Source organism: Parasteatoda tepidariorum, chromosome 10, assembly GCF_982258835.1.
Source record: "Parasteatoda tepidariorum strain Cologne lab strain chromosome 10, Ptep-v5.0, whole genome shotgun sequence".
Taxonomy (NCBI): domain Eukaryota; kingdom Metazoa; phylum Arthropoda; class Arachnida; order Araneae; family Theridiidae; genus Parasteatoda; species Parasteatoda tepidariorum.
The window spans coordinates 15690505-15716388 of NC_141764.1; the positions used below are offsets into that span (position 1 = coordinate 15690505).

Sequence of the window (25884 nt, forward strand, 5' to 3'; positions counted from 1 at the left end):
GGCTTATTCGAATCGTTAAATTTAATTTTTCTTATGACTAATAAATGAAAATTCGTATAATAGATAGAAGACCCAAAAGTATAAAAGCAGTCAAATATTTCACCAATGCAGATTTTCTTCAAACAACAAGCAGGTAAGTAGCATCTTTTTAAGATACTTCGTCTTAAGCGGGTTTGATAAATAACTCTTCTTGGAGAATATGCTACTTTCGGAACTGGTTTCAGTTTGTCATTGTTATGCATGACTGTTATGTTGTTACGTTAAATTTTATCCACCTTTAAGGGCGTTCGCTCGCTCGATCGGGAGAAAAGCAACCCCCATGTTATTCTATGGACAGTTCAGTACTGCATAAAATCGTCAATTTTCAAGATAATAACATTCTGTTTTTTGAAAACGAAAGAAAATAAAAATATCTTAATTAATGTGGAGGAAATTTAAAAATTTTTTTTTTTTACTATTTTTTAAATTCAGAAAACTCAATCCAACTTCAAACAATTTTTATCCATAATAGTTTTTCTCTCATCGAATTCTTAATCCATGTAAATTAAGATTATATTCTTATCTTTCATTTTAAAAAAAAAAAACTAGAAATATTTTGAAATTGGACGAAGAAAAATTGCGCCGAAATTTGAACTTTAAATCTAAGCTATCTGAGTTATTGTGCTGCCATCTACAACGAAGGCGTCTATTTACCTAATTATGCGAAGAGAAAAAAAAGCAACCCCTTAGTCCCCTCGGAAAGAACTGGTAATTGATTGGTTTAAGGAATGGCGGTTCCTTCGAAAAAAAGTAGCCAAAATTTAACCTCTCCTTACTGGTGGAATAAGTAATTTTCCTTACTTGTAGAAATTTCGTAATGTTTTGCGAATTTCATTTCTGAAAACGCTTACGTCTTTGATGTTTCCTTTGATTCTTAAAGTTCAGGAATGAAAGATAAGAATTAATATTATGGGTATGCATTGAAATCTGGTATTATACAAATAGAAAGGCACTATACTTTATTATTATTATTATTATTATTTAGTCAGCAGTTAGTAACCCCTCACCGAGCCTCGATACCGAACTAGGCAGTGCGTCCGTCTCATAATCAATCCCCTTCCCCTGAATGCATGATTCTGCATTTCTTTCATTAAATTATAGAAATCTACAAATCGGAAAATTTGCAAAAGTTTTTAATAAATTATTTTTGAGTTATCGGTAAAAAATTTCACAAATTTAAAAACATTAACTGTGAAATTTTCTGATTTACTCTCAATAAATTTTATTTAAATCGAGTTTACAAAATATACATTTGCCCATACATTAAAAACAGGAATTCAGAGGGAAAGTTATGTGAAGCTTTATTTGGATAAATTGATTGTGCGATTTTTACAACTTTCAGGTTATTATCAAAATACAATTTTTTTTATTTCAACAAATAGTAAACATTATTTTCTTCTGAAAAGTAAAAATATGTACTGTTATTAATTTTTTATATTATTCGCAATTTTAATAGCAAAACGGCAAACTCGCAAAAAAAAAAAATTTAGAAAAAATATACATTTTCTTATGGGAAATTGTGTAATTATTTAATGGAATAATCCAATTTCGATGGAATGGGAAATTACATTATTTAATAATTTTAAATTTAAGTTTTGAAACTAGATACATGAATTTATATTCAGAAAATAACACATGATTTACCCCTTCAATAAATAATACATTTTCTTATAAATAATAAATAATACATTCAATAAATAATACATTCAATAAATAATACATTTGTTACCGGGGTAAAGTATAAGACACCGGCATTCCATGACATTGCATGGAATGTCAGATTTTTTTTTTTTTCCAAGCATGAAATATGAGAATTGTTACATATTTTCCCTAGACACTATATGTAATAGCTAGGCATTCTATAGAATGACAAATGATATTTAGGCAAAGTAAGAACATGAACAAAAGCATCGTCCCATAAAATCTCGCCAAATAGGCAAATTTTATATTTAAAAAAAAAGTGTAACTTTTGAAATATTGAAGTTATTTGACTGTTCTGAAGCAAGGATAATTCTTCTCCTGAAGATTTTAATTTAAATTTATAGCTTTGCCTTGAATTTACGGCACTGAAATTGTGACTTTTCTATCTATATTCTTTTCTATTATTCTTTCTTATCATTCTTTCTTATTATTCTTTCTTATTATTCTTTCTTATTATTCTTTCTTATTATTCTTTTATTATTAATCCTTTCTATCATTATGTATGTTTTCTAAGCTGATTATTCAAATAACGTGTAATTTTATTAGGAAGAAAAACTATAGTTTTCTGAATACGAAAGTAGTTTTTAGTTTAATCTCTAATCCTGCTTTTTTTGGTCTTAAAAAAATTAGCTAAAAGTGAAAATTATTTCAAGAGTTTCTCATATCTATGACACCTAATTTTCATCTCGAAGTACATATAGCGCTATATTCGCATTTTTTTAAAAAATATTTAAATTTTTTTTAGATATTTAAATTTTGTTTTTTTGGAAATAACATTTTAAAGAGATTTTTTTTCTCATTTAAACTTTAGTGTGCGGCCTATTGTGTTTATCTCCTGATATCTTCATTTCTAACAAAGACTAAAAATTTATTACAAGAGATTATGAGCAGAAGTTCCGGAAGAACCTGTATTTGTTAGCATACAAAATGCATACGAATCATTAACATATTATTTCTCTTAAAGTCAAAAATTTTTCCATGCTTGCTGTCACAGAGGGCAAATTTCGATATTTTCGATGACTCCTACTTTTACATCAAACCGTGATCGTTATAGTAAAAACATAAAATTATGTTAATACCCGAATCTTGATCTGGCACTGCCATTTTTCGGTGCTAAATATATCTTTGTAACGGAATTTTACCGTCAGAAACACTTCGATGAATAAAATTGTGTGTTGCCTTTCGAAAATTACAGAATCAGTATTATGTTTTATTTTATTTTTTTAATAGGATATGTTTTTTGCTATTATTATAAACAAGATAGTATAGTAAGATAATATAACAAAAATTTGTTGTCCACTTTTATTTGAATGAACTTTAATGCTGTATCCTTCTTTTAGGATAATCACGAAAGTATCATGTGTCGAAACATTGCAGTCATCTTCTTGATTAGCTGTGTGCTTTTTGCAGTTCAAGCTGAAGGTAAGGAAGTGTTTCGATTATTCTGCGTCTGAATCTTGAAGCTGAATTTTCTGTTAAAATTTACTACATAAAAAGTTTACTATGGGAAAATTATGAAACTCAATGAATTGCATGCAATTATATTTTGAGAACGAATAAAAGATGCATTTACCTTTGTGCTGTTAATAGCAAGAATAATTTTTTGTTATGTTCTTTAGTGTGGATGTGCTGTTAAGGAATATAGAGCAATGTTAAGATGTGTCTTAATGATTGGACACTATGCCAAAGGGTTAAGGAGGTTTGAAGCACTGTAAACGAGGAAAAAAGTTGTTTTTGCATAAGATTAGCATACATAGTAGTATCATAGTATGGCTTTCAGGAGAACTCCTCCAGACATGAATCTTGCATCGGGGCGGGTACCATGGTTACGAAGTAAAATGACTTCGAACAGGGGTGTGGGTTGAATTGTTTTGTCTTGATCTCTGAATAGGTCAACGTGAGTTAACCAATCAACACCTTCATTTCACCATTACACCCTCATTAGAAATATGCTCTTGCTTTTTACCATAACAGCCGACAATCCCAGACTTTTAGTCTGGAGAAGTTCTCCACAAAAAAAATTAGTGCAGAACTGCGCAAAAAAAATTATATTGTCATTTTTTATCGATTAATAATAATTTTAAAGTTATTTTTCGGAAAATAAAATTATTATCATTTTGCCGTTACGTATAACGTCAATATCAAAATTCTATTAATTTTTTTAAAAGTGTTTAATTTGTATGACGTTTAAGTAGCATAAAATGCTATAAAATCATTATAAGTAAATCATTAGCATTAAGTAAACAAAATGATTACAATAAAATCAATATAATGAAATCATTAGTATCAAATCAATGACTCAATCATTAGAAATTTCTAAAAAAAAACTCTCAACATTGAAATTTCTAAGATAAATTTTGTGATTACTTCACATTGTCTAAAAATATCTTTCTCATGAGTTCATACTATTGCATTATCTTAGTCAAAAAATTATTTTTGGGCATCATACAATGAAAATGTCCAGAAAAGGAATATATATATATATATATATATATATATATATATATATATATAAGTTCAAAATGAAGAATAAAACAAAGAAAAATAATAGACATATTAAAAAAAGGGGGTGGGAAATAATAAGTAAAAAAAATAACAAACAACATTTTATTTAAAAAAAAAAAAAAAAAATGAATTTTTAATAAAAAACCGGAAAAAAGCCGGTAAAAAAAAGATATAATCTTTACTTCAGCCCACACGATTATATCCGCAAAACAGAGTGCTTTCTGATATTGTATCAATAAAGCCAAAGCAAAATTTATTAATACAATAGTGTGAGGAGCACTCAAAAAAAATTTTATAAAATAACTACATAAAAATAGTTCATAAAAAGTAAAAATAACATGTAAAAACAGATCATAAAATAAAATAAAAAGAAAAAACATTAAAAAGGGGGGACTATAAAGCGAGTAGCAAAATCATAACAACTTACATGGACGGATATTTTTCAAGAATGATTTAAAAATGTTTTCGCAGAGAGATTGCCAGATTACAAAATATGAAAACAAAAGATGAAAACAAAAGCGCAAATTGAGTGTAACAAGAGGGTTTTAAAGTGTCGTTCTTACTGCACTGCTGAAGTGATTTGTTATTCTGAGTTTTGATTTGTTAGTTACCAAGGATGGGCCCGAAATGGATGTGCGCAAGGTAATATTATACTGGATAATTTTAAAAATTGATCATAAATAGTTTTAGAAGATAGATGTTTATTGAAGAAAAAATGTAAAATAGAAAAGAGAAACATATATTGCCTGCTTTGCAAATAATTTTAGCCGCGGATTTGCACGATATGGATTAGCACATAGAAAAATTATTTAAATTATCAAAGAAAAAATTTTAATAGATAATTTTAACACGGATTTGCCCGAAATGGATTTGCACATGGAAAGATTAACAAAGAAAAAATTTTAGTACATAATTTTAGCCACGGATTTGCCCGAAATGGATTTGCACATGGAAAATTGTATAAATTAATAAAAAATTTATAGCAAACAATTTTATCCACGGATTTGCCCGAAATGGATTTGCACATGGAAAAACTGTATAGATTAACAAAGGAAATTATTTAGTAAAGGAATTTTTGGTAAATAATTCTAACCATAATTTTTTCTTAGTGTTTTCTTGTATTTATTTATTTATTATATATATATATATATATATATATATATATATATATATATATATATATATATATATATATATATATATATATATATATATATATATATATATATATATATATATATATATATATATATATATATATATATATATATATATATATATATATATATATATATATATATATATATATATATATCCTAAGCTTCCATTTTCAGGTTAAAAAATAAGCAATAGATGGAAAAAAATATTTTACGTCAGATTTCAGAAGTGCATTATCAGGATAAAAAAATGACTTATCAATAGATTTTAGATAAATTGCTTCCATCAGTTTTTATTTTTGAGTAGAATATTATCTAGATTCAATTACAGTTGATTTTTAATAATAAAATAGGTTAATCATCGATATTATTTACAGATGCACATCTCAGTATAGTGGATTATTTAGAACTCTATTGTTCTTTATTTACTAGAAAAAATTCTTAATAGTTGTTGAGCTCAATCATGGTTGCAAATGCTTTTCTCACTATTTCATATTATTATGAACTTATTTTTCTTTTTTTCAGATACATGTACAGTAGGGGGGAAAACATATAAAGTAGGAGAAAAATTCCCCAGTGATAAGGGATGTTTAATAAAAACATGCCAGGCTGGAGGCCTTATCTACGCTACTGAGTAAGTATTCAAACTGCTTAAAATTATCTTAAGGAGCCTAGGTGGTTTCTATTTTATCAAGAAACTATCTATGCAAAACTTTTTTTCTGATTTTGCATAACTAAAATAAAATTTAGTTTAGGGTTCTAAATTTCCTTAAAATAGTTTACTGTAAGCACAGATATTTCTTATACGCAAACAATTGTGTAACATTATTCAAACAACTTTTATAATTAAATTTTCTTTAGAGCCAAAATTTGACGGAAAAAAGAGATATTATGAAATCTTGCGCACTGGTTATAAGTTATAAAAATTTGGTAAATTCCTTGAAATATGTTTTAATATATATATATATATATATATATATATATATATATATATATATATATATATATATATATATATATATATATATATATATATATATATATATATATATATACCTTATGACCTCCCTCCATCTGCAACAATGGGCTCGCCCAGGCTTCATGGTTTCTCGCCCAGGAACAATGTTTTCATGGGGCACATTAGGACCCATAATCCTCATAGAACAATCCGTGACATCTGTAAGCTACTTGAACATAGTTGCAGACCAGGTTCACCCATTCATGGCAGCAGTTTTTCCTGCTATGGATGGTGTTTACCAACAGGATAATGCACCATGTCATAAGGGTTGAATCGTCATGGATTGGTTCGAGGAACATTCCAGTGACTTTCAAGCCATGTCTTGGCCCCCAAATTCACCCGACCTTAATGCAATAGAGCATTTGTGGTCCTACTTGTAAAACCAAATTCGATCTTCCACGCTACCCCCTCGCAATGTGAGGGAATCGCAGGACCAGTTGGTGAGCGCTTGGTACCAAATACCTCAGACTACTATCAACACCTAGTGGAATCAATGCCACGGCGGGTGCTAGCAGTTTTGAGGGCTAAAGGTGGTCCTACATGTTATTAGCAGGGTGGTCATAATATAATAGCTTTTTGGTGTATAAGCCATTAAAATGTTTTTAATTATACTTGAAGCGTAATGACTTAAAATTAAATCTGCTTCATAAAGATGACCACATACAACCCCCAATCACCAATTCCCGTTTTTCAGGAATCCATCTTTTAAAATCATGTTATTTTGACTCCGGTCAGATGACGAAGATAACACATGAGCAGCGCTATTATTACTCTCTTTTGTCTCTAATAGAGTTTAAATACAATGGCAATTCCTTTTTTCTTTACTGATGTACTGCTTAATTTTATTTTTCTAGCTGTGGAGTATTCCGATTGCCGGCTGATTCCCCTTGCAAGATTATCGAAAAAGAAGGAAGATATCCCGAATGCTGTCCACGAAAGGTCTGTCCAGGAGATCCAGACTTTTAAAAAGGCTTCACATTTTTTTTAAACACAAGCATCATGTTTAACAGTGAATAAAAAGTGCATAAACAATTTCTCATTTTATTAACTTTATATCCACCTATCTATCTTTTTATATAAAATACTAACGCGTATGGATAAAGATTGTCAATCTATACATTTTATTTTATTTTATATTTTATAGCAGTCGTTGAGCAGCCGACCTAATTTTGGGTTTACGAATACTAATAGTCAAATCCGTAGCCTTGTCATTTTGAACCCAATCCAGAAGACAAGGTAACTCATGGATCAAATATTGGGAGAAAAATGAGGACTCGGTTGAGGATTTTTTGATATTATTTATCCGTATTTGCGTTACATAGAGAGGAAAACCCCGAAATCCTCTTACAATCAGCCTAATGGCAGAGGGACACTGGCCCATAATTCGTCCACCACTGAGGATTTTTTTCGTCAGCACTGCAGTCGGTGTAAGCCGGATGCGGAATTCGTATTCAGCCTTCGCTGGGATTAGAGCCCGGTTCACCTCATTGGAAAGCGAACGCCCTATCCTCTAAGCAAGCCACCACGGCTCAAAATAATTTATCGCAGTCGGCAGGACTAGAACCAACGCGTTAATATCCCAATGGCACCTGAACATTTATCTAACATAGAATTGGGATTGGTTCATATTGTCACCAATAACTTCACCGATAAATTATATCGCTAGGAATATAATAGTTTTTTTATCATTACAAAAATGAAGAAATAGCTTGGATGTTTTTTTTTAATATTCTCTTGTATTTCTTTCAATTCAATAAGTTTTCTTTTTGATATTAATCCTCAGTTATACACTGCAAAGAATTTCTATTCAAGAAATTTAAGATCGTCTTATTATTTAGCTTCTCTGAGTTTTATCGGTGTTAAAAGTTTTCCTTAAAAAAAGAAAGGATTCTACTTTATATGGTTAGTTTTTTAAAAACATAGTGCTAAATAACAAGAAGTAATTTGATTTAAAATGTGCTAGTCTTTAGAAGAATTTGTTGAATTTTCGATTTCACAAAAACGTTCAATATTTTCTAAACGTATATTTCTGGTTTCTTCAAAATTTAAATTATTCTTTCAAGTTTGAATTTATGGTATAAATTCTACGCAAAAAGTAGATTTTTTTGCATCATAAAATGCGTGAAAATCAATAATTTCAAAATAATAAAACTTTAACGAGTTAGTAATGTTTTAATACAAAGTTAATTTAATGAAAGCGAAACAAATGTTGATGAATAGCACATTTGACCAGTCCAAAAGCCTAAAAATGGACACTGGGGATACGATCCAAAGGTTTTCCTATCCGAGAAATTACAAAGTGCAATGAAAACTGTATAAGTTGAGCAGTAGCAAAACAATGTTTAAGTGGTCAATTTAGATAAGTGGTTGATCTATCGAGGGGGTTTTCTTTGTTCTTTTCTTGTCAGTGTTCTATCATAAAATTTTTCTTTGGTAAATCACTGTGTCTAAGATATGTGAGGAGAGTATATTAATCGACAATGTCAGCCTTCATCTTTCAAAAAAGTACCCTAGGATTAAATCGAGTTAGAATGTCTTATATACTAGTGAATTGATGTCTAATAATTTTAGTGGTAATTACACCACAATACTGCTCCACCAGAATTTTATCAGGGATATAATTCGATGAATGTATACCATTAGTTGCCGTATTGGTGAAAGATCGGGAGAGCTGTGTTAAGCTCACCGAGTTTAGAATATTTGTCGTGTGAGCTGTATTAAGTTCACTATTGGTGTCTGGTCTATCCTGTGCTGCTATAAGTAGTCGAGTGTGTGCGTGGTTCCGTTGTGTGTACATGAGACTGAGAAGCAACAGCGCGAGAAGGACGCTGCCGCAAATAGCAAGTCAACATTTCAATGTGAACCATCCATCGAAGTAGGCGTGTTCATATCACGTCCGGGTCACCAATGTGGGGAGAGTAGGAAACGACAATGTTACCCTTCGTCTATGAAAAGGTACCCCAAAATTGAATCGAGTTAGAATGTCATATATATTAGTGAATTTATGTTTAATAATTGTAGTGGTAGTTGCGCCACAGATATACATTATATCCTTTATTTCCACAATTCCGAAAATTTGAAGCTAAGTCATATACAATATTTCAACATCCATAACCACACCAAGTCTCAAAATTAAAGGCAAATTAGAGGCGACAGAAGGGTCTTCATTATAGTGCAATATTCCTTTTATAATTAGTTTCTTAATATCAAAATTTTTCTTAGGAGATTTGCTGTTTTCCAGATATACATATATTATCCACAAATATTATTCCATACTAGGGCCCTAAGCCCCCTGTTCACTGACGTTCTCTACCCCCTATGATTGCTTCCGAATAATTGCTGTTTCTTGGGATAAAACAATTGAAATTATTCAACTTAAAATATAAACACTAAAAAGAACACTTGTCCCGCCTGTAGGGATTTTTTTTATTTTGATGGAGTTTTATGCTTTTCACACTGAAGTACTAAAATGCCCATTCTTAATGACTTCATTTTTGTCAAGTATTCTAAATTATATACAAAGAGCAATCATTACGGAACACTCACGAATCTATATCCCATGTATATAATCTTATAAATCTACTATCTCATGAATCTAAACTTTGAAACTTGCGAGGGTTTAGAGGATAGAGCACATGCCTTCTAATGAGTAGACCAGGTTTAACTCTCGATGACTGGTCGATTCACGCACTTCTCCCGATTTGCATCAACCATACTAAAAATATTCCCAACTGTACTCATCTCATGGGTTGGAATCTCCTTGTCATCGGTCTAACCGTTGGAGGTTTCAGGGATTTTCTTCAAACGCAAATGTGGTTCAGCTCTGTTAAAATGTCTCTCATTTTTGTAATGCTAACCTAAGAGTTTCCATGTCTCTCAAGTTCAAAATTAGAGACCAAGGTCAGTGAAAAACAAATTCAGCTATTCTACGCCGGCAATAAATGCAGCAAAGTATATACTTGATATTTTTCATACTCTTTAAATAAATACAACACAATATAAACCTTCATATATTTATTTTAAATGCCAAAAACAATATTTATTGAAATACATAAACAACTCATATCGTGCCAAATTTAATTTTCTTTTTCAATAATTCAAAAATTTTATGTTATTTCTTTTAGAAATCAGGGTCACCGGGACAGACGGGTCGATCACAGCAATCAGGATATTTTCCGTGTCCTTCTACTCTCCTGCATTTGGATTCAGGAGAAAGTTGAAATTCTCCACAGCTAAAAAAAAATATTCGATTATTAGATAAATAATATCCGAAATAAATCTCTCCGAAAGCATAAAAATAGTATTTATTTAAACCAAAATATTTTCATCTTATGAAATATTTGTATTGATACATATAACTTTTTATTATAATTTTTTTACTATGATTTTTAATTCTAATTTTATTTATTATACATAATATTTTACTGCATATTCATTCATTTTTCTGTCCCCTAAATTGGAATAACTTTTCCAGTGCTTCATAATATGACATTTTTAATGCTTTCATCGTTTCTGAAATCTGACAATGGATAAGACAATAATGTTTTTAAGAAGAATTTTTGTTTAATTACTTGATTTTAATTTATTTATATCGCTAACTCTAGATTTTTAATGGTTAATGAATTGAGCTGTCTATGTGAAGGACTGGAATTCGATTCCCAGTCCTACACTTTCAGATTATTGAGTACCAACTTATTGAGTCTGAGTGAACACAATATGCTATTAAGAGAACGTTATTTTTTTCTATTCCTTTAATTTTCATTTACATAGTTTCATACATTCACACAGAAATGTTACAGTGTCTATCGAAAACAGAATTTCGGCATTAAAAATCATTACATGAATAACAAACTAAATTATTTAAATAGCAAATTAATAAAATTATTACTTCATTTTGACAGGTACTGCTTCACAGAAATATAAAGTCCAACTTCCTTTTTTATGTACAAAGAAAAATTAAAAATTTTATTAAAAATACTTTAAGCGTAGTCTTAAAATTACTGCTTTTCAAAACAAGCACTACTTACCAAAGAGCTTTTTCACAGATTAAAAACTAATAAATCATTTATTTAAAAGGAATTTTTAAAACTTAATTCAAATATTAAGAATTTATAACTAAAAATTAATGTTTACCAAATTAATAAAACGTTCAGCTACTAATTAAGAATTTCTTGAAATTTATTATTGTAGCAATTCAATAAAATTATAACTAATAATTCAGTTCAGGAAAATTATATTTAATTATTTAGGGATTAAATAATATAATTGATAATTGAAGAAGTCGGAACGTTTATAATAAGTACTTAGGGCAAATTATAGAAAGTTACTAAATAATTTTTACAATGGAAAAAATCAATGAAATAATTTCTGCTAATTATAATTAATGCCTCATTAGTTCGGAAAAATCATATGAAATGATTACTTAATTTTTCTAAATTATAATTTGTAAATATTTGAAGTTTATTAAAAAGATAATTTTAAACTTACCCAACTGAAATTATTGCATCTTTTCCTACGCAAGTACTAAGTCCACATCCATCCTTTTCTTCCATTGGAAATTTTTCCTGCTTCTTGTAAGTTTTTCCTCCATACTCACGTGTTTCTGAAATTATGTCAAAAAGAAGTTTTTCCTTGGAAAAAAAATAAAGTATTACTTCAAGTCAACTATTAAAATATTTAGACTTGTAGGCGTTAATTTAACTGTGCAATGTGTTTTTGTTATGTATTAATTTATTTATTTATGCATACATGTTCTTTTTCACTAGCATAGGGCTTCTTTCAAAGCTTTCCATCTCACTCAGATATTTTGCCTCTTTCTTTGACTTTCCTATTGTTTTCAATTGGTCTACAATAGTCCTGCGCCAAGTAGATAGGCCTTCCTCTTTTTCTATTGCCCTCAAGGTTCCGATTGAAATCTTGCTTTACTTTAAATTTTTCAGGTTTATTAATTTTGAAGAGCAAACGTCGGTGACGGAGACAGTTAAGTTTTCGGGATATATATTTTTTTTTTATGATTTTAACTCCGTTAGTCGAAATATAAATTTAAAACAGAAACTATTTACAGATAATCCCATGAATAGAACATTTAATCATTATTTTTGAAAATTATCTATTGAATATTAAAAAAATAATAATAACTTTATGTACCAAATTAGCAGGCGTTAAACAAAAACGGTCATTTGAATGAATCAATAGTAAATCTAATTTTTTTTAAATAAAAAAAAATAATAATGAAATTAAATCTTAATTAATTAAAAAGGACTCTTATAAGATTCTTAAATAAGATCATAAGCTATCAAATAAAGTAGAATCAAGGTTTTTTTTTCTATTCAGGATGGTTAAATTTGATTTGAAAAATTATTTAAATTTGCTTTGGGTACAAATTATTTTTTTAAAAAAAAGAAAGCCATGCGGAAGTATAGAACGAATTACAAAACTTACGAAACAATATTTATCTATTTAAACATATGCCCAGATTTTTCTACGAATAAAACTTATTTGGAATGCACACAAGAGTAAACATTTACACAAATGTAAATTCATAAAAAAATTATTACCTTCTTCTGCAGTTACCAAAACAAGGGCCAATCCAACAAAAACTAAAACTGTGGTACAACGGAGCATTGTTGATCGATTTAATTATGAAGTTGTTGTTATTATGAATTAATTATAAAGTTTAATTATGAAGTTGATCGATTTAATTATGCATCAATTTAATTAATAATAAAGATATTTCTGAAATAGATACAAATATGTTTTTTTCATACAATTCAATACAATTGCTTTTGAGCATCGGATTTGAGTAACAATGAGGACTTGATGTTTATTTACTTCATTTGAAGGGGAAAAAAGAAAAACAATGTTAAATTTGAATTTATTAGAATGTTTTCGGAAAGTGGGAAAGAAATTTATAATTTCAAATAAAAAAAGTTATTAGTATCAAGTTTAATTAGTTGCAGATAGAAAAGTACATATTAGTAATATTTTTAATATAAAGTAATATTTTTAATATTTATAAATATTACACTGTAAAAAGTAATTTCTCAAAATGCAGAAAAAATGTGTCAAAATAGGTCCAAAACAGATGGATGTAGTCGAATTTTATGCATGTGCTAGCTCTTGAATGTTCCTTTGTTTTTATACTATAATTATTTATTGATCATTACAGCTATAAAAAAATATTTTAACTCAGATTATTATAACTTACTACGGATTCAAACTCTAGCAAACAAAAAAGGATTTAGACCAGAATTAGCATTGTTCTGTTTCGTTTCGAAGGCTTCTGCTTTTGTGGTAAGACAATCACCCTATAAAGGTGATTACCGTACTACCATCACCATATAAAGGTGATTCTCAGGATTAAAAAAAGAAAAAATAACATTTAAAAAAAATTACTATCGAGGTAGAGAAAAATTCTTAAAGTGAATAAAAAAATAATTAAAAAAATGGAAAACTTCAAAGCAAAATGACCAAAAAGAGAAAAGACAAGTGTATGAACAACTTACATAACAAAACAGTTTTATTAACAAAAAAGTTTTAAATAAATAAATAAACCTAAACCCTTGATTCATTCCAATGGAGATGATAAAAATGCATCAGATGAGGATTGTTTATATTGCAGTGATGTATTTTCTAACTAAACAAAAAAAAAAGAAAGATTGATTCAATACACAAAGTATTTTTTCTAGAGCCCACGGAAGTTTAGTTCAGTGGAGGGCGAAGATAATTTCTTCGTATGTGAATTTCGCACATAATATTCCTAAATTGTCTAATAAAATTAAATAAGCTGCTACTTTTTCACTGAAGTTCTAGTCTTTCTAAATAATTGATAAAGTAAACATATGCAAATGGGCGGGTGACTCTACTTTTTTCTTGAAAAAGAAAAGCATTTATAAGAAAGTACTACATTAATGAAATTTTGAAGACTAATATATATTTCATTTTATAACTGCCATTGAACAATTTTTTGGTTTTATGATTATAAATATTCAACTTTGTAGCCCTGAAATTTTGAACCTAATCCAAAAGACAAAGAAACACCTAGATCAAGTGTTGGGAGAAATTTGCCTTCGTGGAGGACACTTTTTAAAGGATCTAACTCGCATTTGCGCTATATAGAGAGGAAGACCGTGAGAACCTCCCATGGTTAGCCTGACGGCAAAAGGACTCTAACCCATGATCCGTCTACCACTGTGGTCGGTGCAAACCGGATGCGGATTCGTTTCGAGCAGCCATCGCTAGGGATTCGAACCCGGTTCACGTTATTTGAAGATGAACGCTCTAACCCCTGAGTCATCGTGGCTCAAGAAAAATTTGTTGTAAGCAACTAAAGAATGAATATATTGATTAAATCTAGCAGTTTCTGCGTCGAACAGCTTATCTCCCACAGGTCTTCAAATCTTAAATAGCAGGTCTTACCGCATTTTCCGGAAACAGGAACGAATACCAGAAGAGGGAAATAAACATAATTAAGCAAATATTAAAACATCAATTAAACTTTAAGACCTAATCCACTTATGTTCGTGATTTAAACTTCAGACAAATCTAAAATAGAGTAAAAAGCTGATTTCTATACATGAAATTAAAATAAATCTACTTTAAAAAAATAAATAAACAAAAGATTGGAAAAGGCATTATAAAACTTACTAAACTTTTCTTCAAATTATCCTTTTAGAAGTACCCAAAAAGAAAAAATACCATGTTTTTATAAAAAGCCCTCAATTTTTATGTTTAGTTTTTATGTTCGTTTTTTGTAACAAAAAAACCTGTTCAATTTTATTCAAACGAATCGTTAAATATAATGTTAGATGTATGAACAAATACATATCATTAAGAACATACTCTTAAAATAGTGTTTTAAATATACAATATCTATTCTTATTCACACATACTACATTAGTATACCCAGGGTAACAAACAGGATCTCTTGGCATTAGGAAATTGGTGGCTTCTAACAATACCACGAGACCATGGTTATCTGGTTGTTTAGCCGGTATATCATGCTAATAAGCCGGTATCGCACTCTATAAAGTACCGTCGTGCGGTCCCTAATTCGTTTATAATTTTGCGTTATTGTGTTGTTGTTTAATATAACATATCTGAAAAAGTTTAAGAATTATAAGTAAGTATTGGAAAAATCTATAAGCAATTTAATTAATTACTAGGAATATGTGATATAATCTTCTATTTGAAACGGAATATTGATATTGCAATTTGGTAGCTTCATAAAATGTATTGCGTCTATATTTATCCCAATTCTTGTTCCTGGAGTTATGATTTAGAATTTCAAGAAGGAAACGAAAGGAAAAAGCTGCTTAACTTCGACAATAAAATAAAATATAATCTGTACTTTGCATTTTAAATATTCCTTCAATAAATACAACACAAAATAATGCATATCAAATTTATTTTATTAATCTCGCTTTAATTTTAAGCATATACAGCATATTTATTATGCTACATAAATGGCTAATATCAAAGAATTTCCAATTTTTTCATTTACATATCATTAACGTAACGTTAATTGTTTAAAGCAAACGAGACAAGTATAGAATTGTAATTTGATTGTACTGCGTGCTTATGCTTGAAAACTTATAACATTTTAATACGTTTGCGAATTAAACAATATACATGTTAATGTAGAGTTTTTAGTAATCTGGATCTCCAGGGCAGACGGCTCGCTCACAGCAATCAGGATATTTTCCGTTTCCTCGTACTTTCCTGCATTTAGATTCAGGGCGAAGTTGAAATGTTCCACACCTGAAAATAAATGAAAAAAAATCTTTAATAACTGAGAAAATATCAAAATTAATCTTTTCGAAAAAATTGAAGAAAGTTTAAGAAAAATTGTTTAAGACATAAATTGAGCAAAGCCAGATTACTTTCTCTCATTTTTGCTTTCTGTAGAAACTTTTTCTAGAATCTTTCTCAATACTTTCTCTAGAAACTTTTTTAAATATATTTTTTACGCCCTCACACCATTTCATGAATCCAAGAATGGATGAGACACTTATCTTTTGAAATAAGATATTAATTTTAGTTTATTATTCTATTATAATTAATTTTATATAATTTTAATAAATTATAATTTTTATTTTAATTAATTATAATTTTTATTTAATTATATTTATTTGCATTATTTTATTATTTCTTATTTTGATTTTCAATTTTATTTATTTGATTATTTTACAATAATAACTGAAATGGCTTCCACCTTTTTTTATACCCTAATTTTTAATGCCCTTACTATTCTTACAAAAAAAAAAGAGAAAAATTATCTTTTTCAGTAGAGTATTTATTTATTTATTATAATTCATTATTAGTTTTATTTCTACTTTAAATTTTTAATTAAATTTATATTATTACTTTATGTCTTAAACAGTAGTCACTTTATCTGGTTTTATAATTATGATTTTTTACACCCTCACTATTTCTCAAACAAAACAAAAGGTGAGAAAATAAACTTTTGAAATATGATTTTTATTTTTATTTTTTTTATTAAAATTTTATTTCCCATAATTTTATTTATTATTCATTTTTAAATTATATTTATTTGATTTTTTTCTCGTAAGCCAGGGCAATGTTTTCATTTTTTAAACATGATTTAAAATGCTCTGATACTTTCTGAAAATCAAAACCTGAAGGAGACAATTTTTGTTGACTCCTAGGTTAAGGCACTAAGTTGTCATTTTGAATAACTGGGGAAGAATAATATGAATAACTATTCTCAGAAGTGACCTGAATCCCACACTGCTTTAAATCGAAGGGTGTTAGCTTGTGTGAGAAGTAAATGCGGCATGCTGACGGCATTGCCTGAAATCATGTCACTTCTCACTAATTTTAGAATCTTAAACTCTGTGATCTCCCTGGCTCAAAATGGGCTGTTGCAAGAATATTTTTATTTCGTATTCATTTAATTTTTATTAATGTAATTTTATCCATTCACGCTGACTACATTACTATTGTGCCTTTAAAAAACGCTGTTTAGACATTAGAGATCGTAACCTGAATTACAAATTTAAATAATATTGTAGCTGATGCCTTTTTTTTTTTTTAGCAAATAATGTTTTCGCAGAAATGTAAAACCCAACTTCCTTTCAATAATTTGAAAATCTGGTCTAAAAACTCTTTAACAAAATGTTGTAAAATTACTGATTTTTACTTACTACTTACCATATATGGCAGTACTTTTACTTTCGTTACTTGTACCGCCAGAACAAGTAAAAAGTACGTACTTTTACTTGTACTTTCGTTACTTTTTTAGGGAAAAAGTACAAGTATTTGTAACGGAAATATCGAACGAAATCGTTACTTTTTTTCTAATACTCGGTAAGCTTTCTAAAAAAAAAATTTTTAATTGGAAAAAAATGCTCATGTTTTTTTTTAATTAATAAAATTAATGTGCAATATACATGCATTCACAGCTAACTTCGTGTTTAAATACCTTCTGTTTCAACTTATACTGCACATTCAATTATTTTTTACTAGCTCAAAGATCACAAAGCTATCTGAAACCCTGTGTTTGCTTTGTTTACGTTTGTGCTTTTGAAACGCGTCTCTAAAGAGTAAAACAATCTTTAATCAATGGTAATTTAAATAAATAAAAATAATAAACTAAAAATTAAAATCAATAGATAAAATTTCTTTTTCGTGCAAATCCATAAAAAGTTTGAAATTAAAACTATATTTGATTTTAAAATTATATTATACGATTATATTATAAAATTATATTATAATATTCCTTCGAATTTAAAAACAAATTTAAATCCATAACATTCAAAATTAAAAATAATTAAATAAATGACAACAATTTGGCAAAAACTTTAAAGAGCATAAGAATATTATTCAATAAAATTTTAGGTTACTTTGAATTTTCGATTTCCTAGAAATGTACTTTAAATCGTTACTTTTCTTGCTTAGTACTTGTACTTTTACTTGTACGTTACTTTTTAAAATATGAACTTTTTGCTTTTTACTCGTTACTTTTTTTAAAAATACTTGTACTTTTACTCGTTACTTTTTAAAAGTAACGTTGCCATATATGCTACTTACTGATCTCCCACCCATTTACTGAAAACTTATGAATTATTTCCTTTGAACTATCGATTTTAATTTATTTAAAATTTATAATTAATTAATTGTTGAAAACTTATAATTTGTACTGATTAGCTATTAAAATTTATTAATTAATTATTAAAGTAATAAAATTATATATACTTTGCAAAAATTGTAAGCTATTTATTCATAATAATAATTATTATTTTAATGAGTAAAAATCATAATAACCAAATGATAAAGCAGAAAGTGTTATAATAAATTATTAACTGGTATAAAACATAATAAATAATAACTTAGATTTTACAATGAAAGCTAATAAAAGATAATAATTAGATTTCACTATGAAATCAGTTTAAAAAATTTTAATAAGCATTTACTAGTTAAAATCAATTAAAAAATTATTCATAATTCCTTCATTTTATAATTAATTATTATTATAGTTTAACTTATAACTAGCTTTTAAAAATTATAATTAAAAATTTATTATTTTAGGGGAATTATAATAAATAATTTGTTAATTATAATCGCATTATATTTAATGAATTATTTCAGTTATTAAAAATTATTATTTTAAGCTTACCCTTTGCCAGCTCTTGCACCATTTCCTACGCAAGTACTTATTCCACATCCATCCTCTCTTTCCAGTGGAAATGATTCACCCTTTTTGTATGTTTTTCCTGCATACTCACAAGTCTCTAAAATAATAATAATAAAAGAGGTTTTTTTTTAAACAAAAACGAATATAAATAACAATGCCGTTTAATTCTAACAAACTATTAAATTGCTTATACTCTAATTTTACTGCAAAATGTCCTTGTATTTTTATGCATATATTTATCTATTTATTTATTACAAGAAATATATCTACCTATTAGTTAGATAATAAATGTGAATAATCGAGTCTGAACTTGATTGGCACCCTACAGGCTTGCTGATTACCAAGATTTAATCTAATTGAACTTCTTAACTCTGGCGATCCAGAGGGTGCTATACTGACCTTAGAAAAAATATCTAATCATTAACATTTATTAATATATTAAATTTCAGCATTAAAAGTCGTGTTCTGGTTACTTCGGCAGTGGAAAAATAAGTAAAATTATTTCTAGGAATTTAACTTCGTTTAAATTACATAATAAGTAACGGAAAAGTTACATATTCAGTTTTTATCGTTTGTGTGGTAGAAACATTAAAACAAAGATTCTTATTAATACTTTGGTGAATTTAAAAAAAAATAAAAAAATTTTATTACTAATAGCGAGCTGTATCACTGATTAAAAATTAACAATAAAAGGATAATTTCTTAAATAAATTGTAACCATAGGACCATAGTTGTAAGAATTTTCAAATTAAGCTTCAAATTAAGATGCTAATTAAGTCATTTCCATTGATATTAACAAAAATAAAAAAAAAAAGAGCAAGCTATTGAACTTTTCAAGACTTTTCAAATTTTGATGCAAATTAAGTCATTCCAATTGATATTAACAAAAAAAAGAACAAAAGAGCATGCTATTGAGCTATTCAAGAATTTTCAAATTTAGATGCTAATTAAGTCATTCCTATTGATATTAACAAAAAAAAAGAAAAAAAGAGAAAAAGAGTCATTCCTATTGAACTTTTCCAAGACTTTTCAAATTTAGATGCTAATTAAGTCATTCCCATTGATATTAACAAAATGAAAAAAAGAGAAAAAGAGTCATTCCTATTGAACTTTTCAAGACTTTTCAAATTTTGATGCTAATTAAGTCATTCCCATTGATATTAACAAAAAAAAATGGAAAAAAGAGCATGCTATTGAACTATTCAAGATTTTTTAAATTTAGATGCTAATTAAGTCATTCCTATTGATATTAACAAAAAAAAAGAAAAAAAGAGCATGCTATTGAGCTATTCAAGACTTTTCAAATTTTGATGCTAATTAAGTCATTCCCATTGATATTAACAAAAAAAAAAGAAAAAAACAGCATGCTATTGAACTATTAAAGACTTTTCAAATTTTGATGCTAATTAAGTCATTCAAAATGATATTAACAAAAAAAAGAAAAAAAGAGCATGCTATTGAACTATTCAAGACTTTTCAAATCTAGATGCTGATTAAGCCATTCCCATTGATATTAACTAAAATAAGGACCGAAGTGCGCAAGGGGATGATCTGCTGAATCAAACGACTCCTCTCACTACTTAGTCTGGGGGGGGGGGGTGCATGGCGCTAAGGAAACAAAAGATGGGCATTTTCAAAAGGGTAGGTTTGAATACTTCTAGTTTTCAAACGGTTTGCGAAAGGAAATCTCGTGCTACTATTTAAAGTGAATTTCCCAGAGTACTACCATAATATCAACCAACATGTAAGTCTGGTGTCTTGGGTAGTTCTCCTTGTAACCGATTGGTACTTCGCTATTCAATCCAAATCAAAATCAGATCTAAGTGTTTACTCTAGACACCTACTTGAAATATAGTAACCCCATAATCATAGTTTTTGACAGTGTTCCAGAAGAATGGAGAGAGGAGTTCTGTTGACTTCAAAGGAAACTCATACATATTTACTGTCAGCTGACGGATCAAGAAGTCAGCTGACGGTGGCTATACACCGAAGAGTCATTACATTGTGGCCCCCCTCCATCTATAACAATGGGCTCGTCCAGGTTTTCATGGTTTCTCGCCCAGGAACAATGTTTTCAAGGAGCACATTAGGACCCATAGTCCTCATAGAACAATCCCTGTCGTCTATAAGCTACTTGAACATAGTTGCGGACCAGGTTCACCCATTCATGACAACAGTTTTTCCTGCAGGGGATGGTGTTTACCAACAGGATAATGCACCACGTCATAAGGGTCGAATCGTCATAGATTGGTTCGAGGAAAATTCGAGTGACTTTCAAGTCATGTCTTGGCCCCCACATTCACCTGACCTTAATCCAATAGAGCATTTGTGATCCTACTTGGAAAACCAAATTCGTGCTGCCACGCTACCCCCTCGCAATGTGAGGGAATTGCAAGACCAGTTGGTGAGAGCTTGGTACCATATACCTCAGACTACCAATCAGAACCTTGTGGAATCAATGCCACGGCGGGTGCTAGCAGTTTTGAGGGCCAAAGGTGGCCCTACATGTTGATAGCAGGGTGGTCATAATGTAATGGCTCTTCGGTGTGCACTAAGTATTGAAATATTTGCTGTGAGAGTCGACCACCAGAAAATGAGTCTTGATGTATGCTGAATATTGGTATGCTGAATATTAACGATTATGGTAAGAATGCCACGAAATGTTGAGCACGATCAGGTGACGTGGACAGAGCCTGTGGTGGTTGACTTCTTTCCAAACATTACAACGCAAAAACTAACCATGATATATTTGATACGCTCTTTGTTAGATATTGTTCTCGAGTACCATGTTGAAGTTCGCGACACCCATCTGTCCACTATCAGTATAAGGGACGAATTTGCCTCCTACGCCACTGAGGATATCTTACGTGCAAGCTGGGTGCAGAATTCGTATCAACCAGCCATCACTGCGATTCGAACCTGGGAAACCTCAATGTGCAGTAAGTGCTTTATCCCCTGAGTCACCTCGACTCAGGAGGTACACATCACGGCACTCAGGATTTACAAACTCTTGTACAAGTATTCATTGCAGCACATAGGTTTTTCCCTCGCTTAGTGGAGACTAAGTTAGTTTTTTCCATTCAGAATGGCTTCGATTGCCTTTTATCGATTTCGATTGTCTATTTAAAACATTAAAATCTATTAGAATATCAAATCTATCGCTTAAAAGTCATTTTGGTATAAGACTTGCTTTTCTCTAGTCACCAAAAGTTTTCTGGAGGAACTGGATGCTACGAGTTCTGTTTTAATTTAACGGAATTATCTCTGTCAGTTTGGAATTGAATTGGAATTCGTTTATGGAAGATGTAAAAGAAAAGAATGCCTAGACACCTTCCATTTGGGAATTTTTCTGATAAAGCGTTAAAGAAGGTGTCACTTAGGTTCCCTTGAAAAGTTATTTCTATGGTTTCAAGGCCGTTATTGATAATCTAAACTGAAAACTCAACATTACCAACAAATAATCAAAATTTTTAAAACTGAAGACATAATCATTACTTTATTCAGGTTAGAGAAATATATAACCATCAAATATTAAAAAATATCATTTGTTACAAAATAATGACCCTAAACCAAATATAGGCATTTAAATAAATCGCTATATACTCTAATAATCTTAATTAAAAATAATAATGAAATCAAACTTCTAATTAATTAAAATAAAATTGAAAGATTCATAGAAGTTTATAGAAGTTATCAAATAAACTCAAAATCAAAATTTTTTCACTTTGAAACGAGTAAATTTATTTTGAAAAGTTTTTCGGAATTTATACTAGTGAAAGATTGTATTCAAAAACAAGTAATTTATTTGCCAAAGTATAGATATAATAACAATACCAAATAAAAAAAAACTAATTATCCGTATTATTAACTAAATATGTCTCCGCAGTTTTCTGCTATTAAAGTTTAATTAAAATTTAAAATTTGGTAAAAAAATTTGATAAAAATGCCATTACCTTCTTCTGCGGCTACCAATACAAGCGCCAATCCAACAAAAACTAAAAGTGCTGTACAACGCAACATTGTTGAAAGATTTATTTAGAGATTCTTCTGAAATAGATATAAATATGTTATTTCCTACTGTATTAGCATAAAATATGAGAGTAAAAAGAACTTTGCTTATTCGTTTCAGTTTTAAAAAAATAATAAATATTAAACACGGTTAACATATTCCTACGCAAAGTTGTAAATTTAAAACAATTTCCAAAAGATTGTGATAAAAATAATAGTTTTAATGATAGCAAAATTTCCAGATATGAAGTTAAATGAGTTAATGAGTTAATGAGTAAATGAGTTTGTTCTATAAATCATTGAAACAATATAATATTTAATTAGCGTGACGCAGATGTGCTGTTTATTGCTACAAGCCTTTTCATAATGCAGCTGAGAACATCATCGAATAATAATGTTCGTAGCTTATATTTAAAAAATAGTTTAAGATACTAACCAAAAAAAAAAATCAAAATTGATGAGTTAATTCATTTCAGTTATAACCAAACATATTTTTACCTTGTTTTAATTAAAAGCAAGGAAAAAGTTGATAAAAAAACGTTTAATTTTGAGTATTACTGCCAAAAATGCTGCATCATAAAAGCCTTGAATGAAATTACAGTCTTACAAATCGATATGTAAAGTTACAGTAGAACCCAAATAACAGAACTTAAATGGAATCATTTCAATAATATACTATTATTTTAATATTCTTACTAGAACGCCCCCTTTATTTTAATTGTCTCATAATATTCCTGGAATTTTACTTGTACATTACACTAATAGGAAACCACGAAAGTTAGCGAATAACGGAATTTTAAACAGTGACGTGGTTCAATTTATTATAAAACAGACAAGTCTGAGATTTTCCTCAAAACGCAAAATTAATAATAAAAATAATTTATTTTATAATCATTAAAATGGTTTTTAAAAAGTTTTAAATTTTTTAAATGTTTTCCACTTATATTTTCAAGATTTCATATTTTAAATATTCTTATTTTGAGAACCGGAATCCTATTGCTCATTTAAACTTTAAAGTTCATCTACTGTCTGGCAATCACGAAAACTCCTCTAGACATCAGACTCAAGTGCGGTTACTGTAGCTACAAATGCAAGTCACTTTGAAGATGTGAGGCTTAGCGTTTTTTAATAAGTTATTTTGGTGGTTATATATCGTTTCTTCAATTATTAATCGTTTCCATAGGAACAGACAACCTAATACTTTCAGTCGAAAGGAGTTCACATAATAGTTGGACAGTACCTTACATTATATTTAATTTAAAACTCGTTCATAATTTTTTTTAAAACACTATTCAATCATGTATAATATTTGTTCAATATTATGTCTGTCAAGTAGGAGAACAGCGATTCACGGGGAAGCCAATGGAAAAAAAATTATCTTAGTAAAGGACTTTAAAAGAAACATTGTTCAAAATATGAATTAACAAAATATATTTGAAGACTTACCACAGTTCTTTCCAAGTATGTATTCCACGTAAATTGCAAAGAGTAGCATCCTTTTATAAATCATCCTCATTTTTATGTTCCGATTTATGCGTTTTTAATATCACAAAATCTATTAAATTTTTTTTAAAATTAATCTTAAATGTGATGTTAAAATGCAAGCCAATCATGAATTACTTACTCATAAAATATGAGTATATTATGCATAGATAAAAGTTTTTTTAACATTGACCTTCTAGATAGTTGCTTTTAAATAAAAAATTCAAGACAACTTTATTTGCTGAGAGATAAAATTTCTGAATTTTAAGTATAGAAATAAACTACAGTATGTAATATTTCTATAGAATAAAGTATAAAAAATAAAAACTATAAGTAAACGTTATTTTCTATCAGATAAAATTTCCTTATTTAAATTTTATACTTGTGTGTTTTATAAGATATAGATTCAATTGCAGAAAACAAAATTGGAAGACATATGTCAGTAGGATAAACTTGATAAACAAATTAAAACTGATTACTATTAAAAATGAAAATTTCATATACCAAAAAATCAACTATATTTCAAGAAGCCATTTAGTTAATGAACATTCAAAGGGCAAAAATTTAAATTTCCGTGGTGAAACTGAAATCGACTTTCAATTAGATTGAAGGTTAATTAATGATTGATGATTTATGATTGGTTTCTTGCCAATAACTTTGGTTAATAGTTACAATTATTTTCTGTTTATGAAACTTAATGATGACTTGTGTTACTATGAAGTTATGAACTGCATTTATATTAGTGTAAATTAACAAATCAATAAAGCGACAATGATATTTTTTTCAGAAACAGTAGATTGATGTTATCACATACAAAAACTATTGAAACCGTTTAATATTAGCTGTCTCAGATAGTCTAAGGAGCCGTATTGTGTACTTATTGCGTAAAAAAACTATGACATTAGTTATAGTAATTTCTAATTGGTTTTTAAGATGATTTCAGGTGAAAAAGAATCTCATGACATTGAAGCACCTTAGGCATGCTTTTCATTTATTTTCATCGATTTATTTTTTATTTTTGCGCTATATGCTTATTTGGGAGATCTATATGATTTCATCACCCTTAGTTATCAAATGTCGTTTGAAATTATCAGAAAACATGCAGTATTTAAACCAAGCATGTGTATTATGGGGAAATCTGGTTTTCAAATTTTAGACTTATACTAATGTAATTATACTATAATTTTAGACTTTTTTTAAATCTAGACTTATAATAATGCCTTGAATATGATTGCAACCAGTATTGAATTTAATAAAAATGCAGTTTTGCATCAGTTTTTTAAACGCACCAGTTTGCATTTTAGTCAGTTTATATAATG

The 25884-nt window shown here is 28.7% G+C and overlaps 2 protein-coding genes across 2 annotated transcripts; one reads left to right on the forward strand and one right to left on the reverse strand.

Moving 5' to 3' along the window:
• On the forward strand, nucleotides 1-7452 carry LOC122270169 (U-scoloptoxin(16)-Er13a-like). The gene is made up of 4 exons (XM_043046538.3): nucleotides 1-133; nucleotides 3081-3162; nucleotides 5928-6036; nucleotides 7275-7452. Exons 2-4 carry the CDS (start codon nucleotides 3099-3101, stop codon nucleotides 7384-7386), a joined length of 285 nt encoding a protein of 94 aa, XP_042902472.2. The 5' UTR covers nucleotides 1-133; nucleotides 3081-3098; the 3' UTR covers nucleotides 7387-7452.
• Nucleotides 7453-15809: 8357 nt separating this feature from the next.
• LOC107450677 (venom peptide MmKTx1) lies at nucleotides 15810-24597 on the reverse strand. Its single transcript, XM_016066529.3, has 4 exons — nucleotides 24530-24597; nucleotides 23029-23122; nucleotides 19058-19172; nucleotides 15810-16179 (listed from the first exon to the last, which is right to left on the reverse strand). The coding sequence occupies exons 2-4, from the start codon at nucleotides 23093-23095 to the stop codon at nucleotides 16068-16070; spliced, it is 294 nt and encodes a 97-aa protein (XP_015922015.2). The 5' UTR covers nucleotides 23096-23122; nucleotides 24530-24597; the 3' UTR covers nucleotides 15810-16067.
• Nucleotides 24598-25884: the final 1287 nt, after the last annotated feature.

Coding starts and splice junctions, on each gene's coding strand:
- LOC122270169 (XM_043046538.3), top strand. CDS start 3,099: ATGTGTCGAAACATTGCAGTCATCTTCTTGATTAGCTGTGTGCTTTTT. Junction 3,163..5,927: donor TTTTGCAGTTCAAGCTGAAG/GTAAGGAAGTGT, acceptor TCTTTTTTTCAG/ATACATGTACAGTAGGGGGG. Junction 6,037..7,274: donor GGCCTTATCTACGCTACTGA/GTAAGTATTCAA, acceptor TTATTTTTCTAG/CTGTGGAGTATTCCGATTGC.
- LOC107450677 (XM_016066529.3), bottom strand. CDS start 23,095: ATGTTGCGTTGTACAGCACTTTTAGTTTTTGTTGGATTGGCGCTTGTA. Junction 19,173..23,028: donor ATTGGTAGCCGCAGAAGAAG/GTAATGGCATTT, acceptor TTATTATTTTAG/AGACTTGTGAGTATGCAGGA. Junction 16,180..19,057: donor GGTGCAAGAGCTGGCAAAGG/GTAAGCTTAAAA, acceptor ATTTATTTTCAG/GTGTGGAACATTTCAACTTC.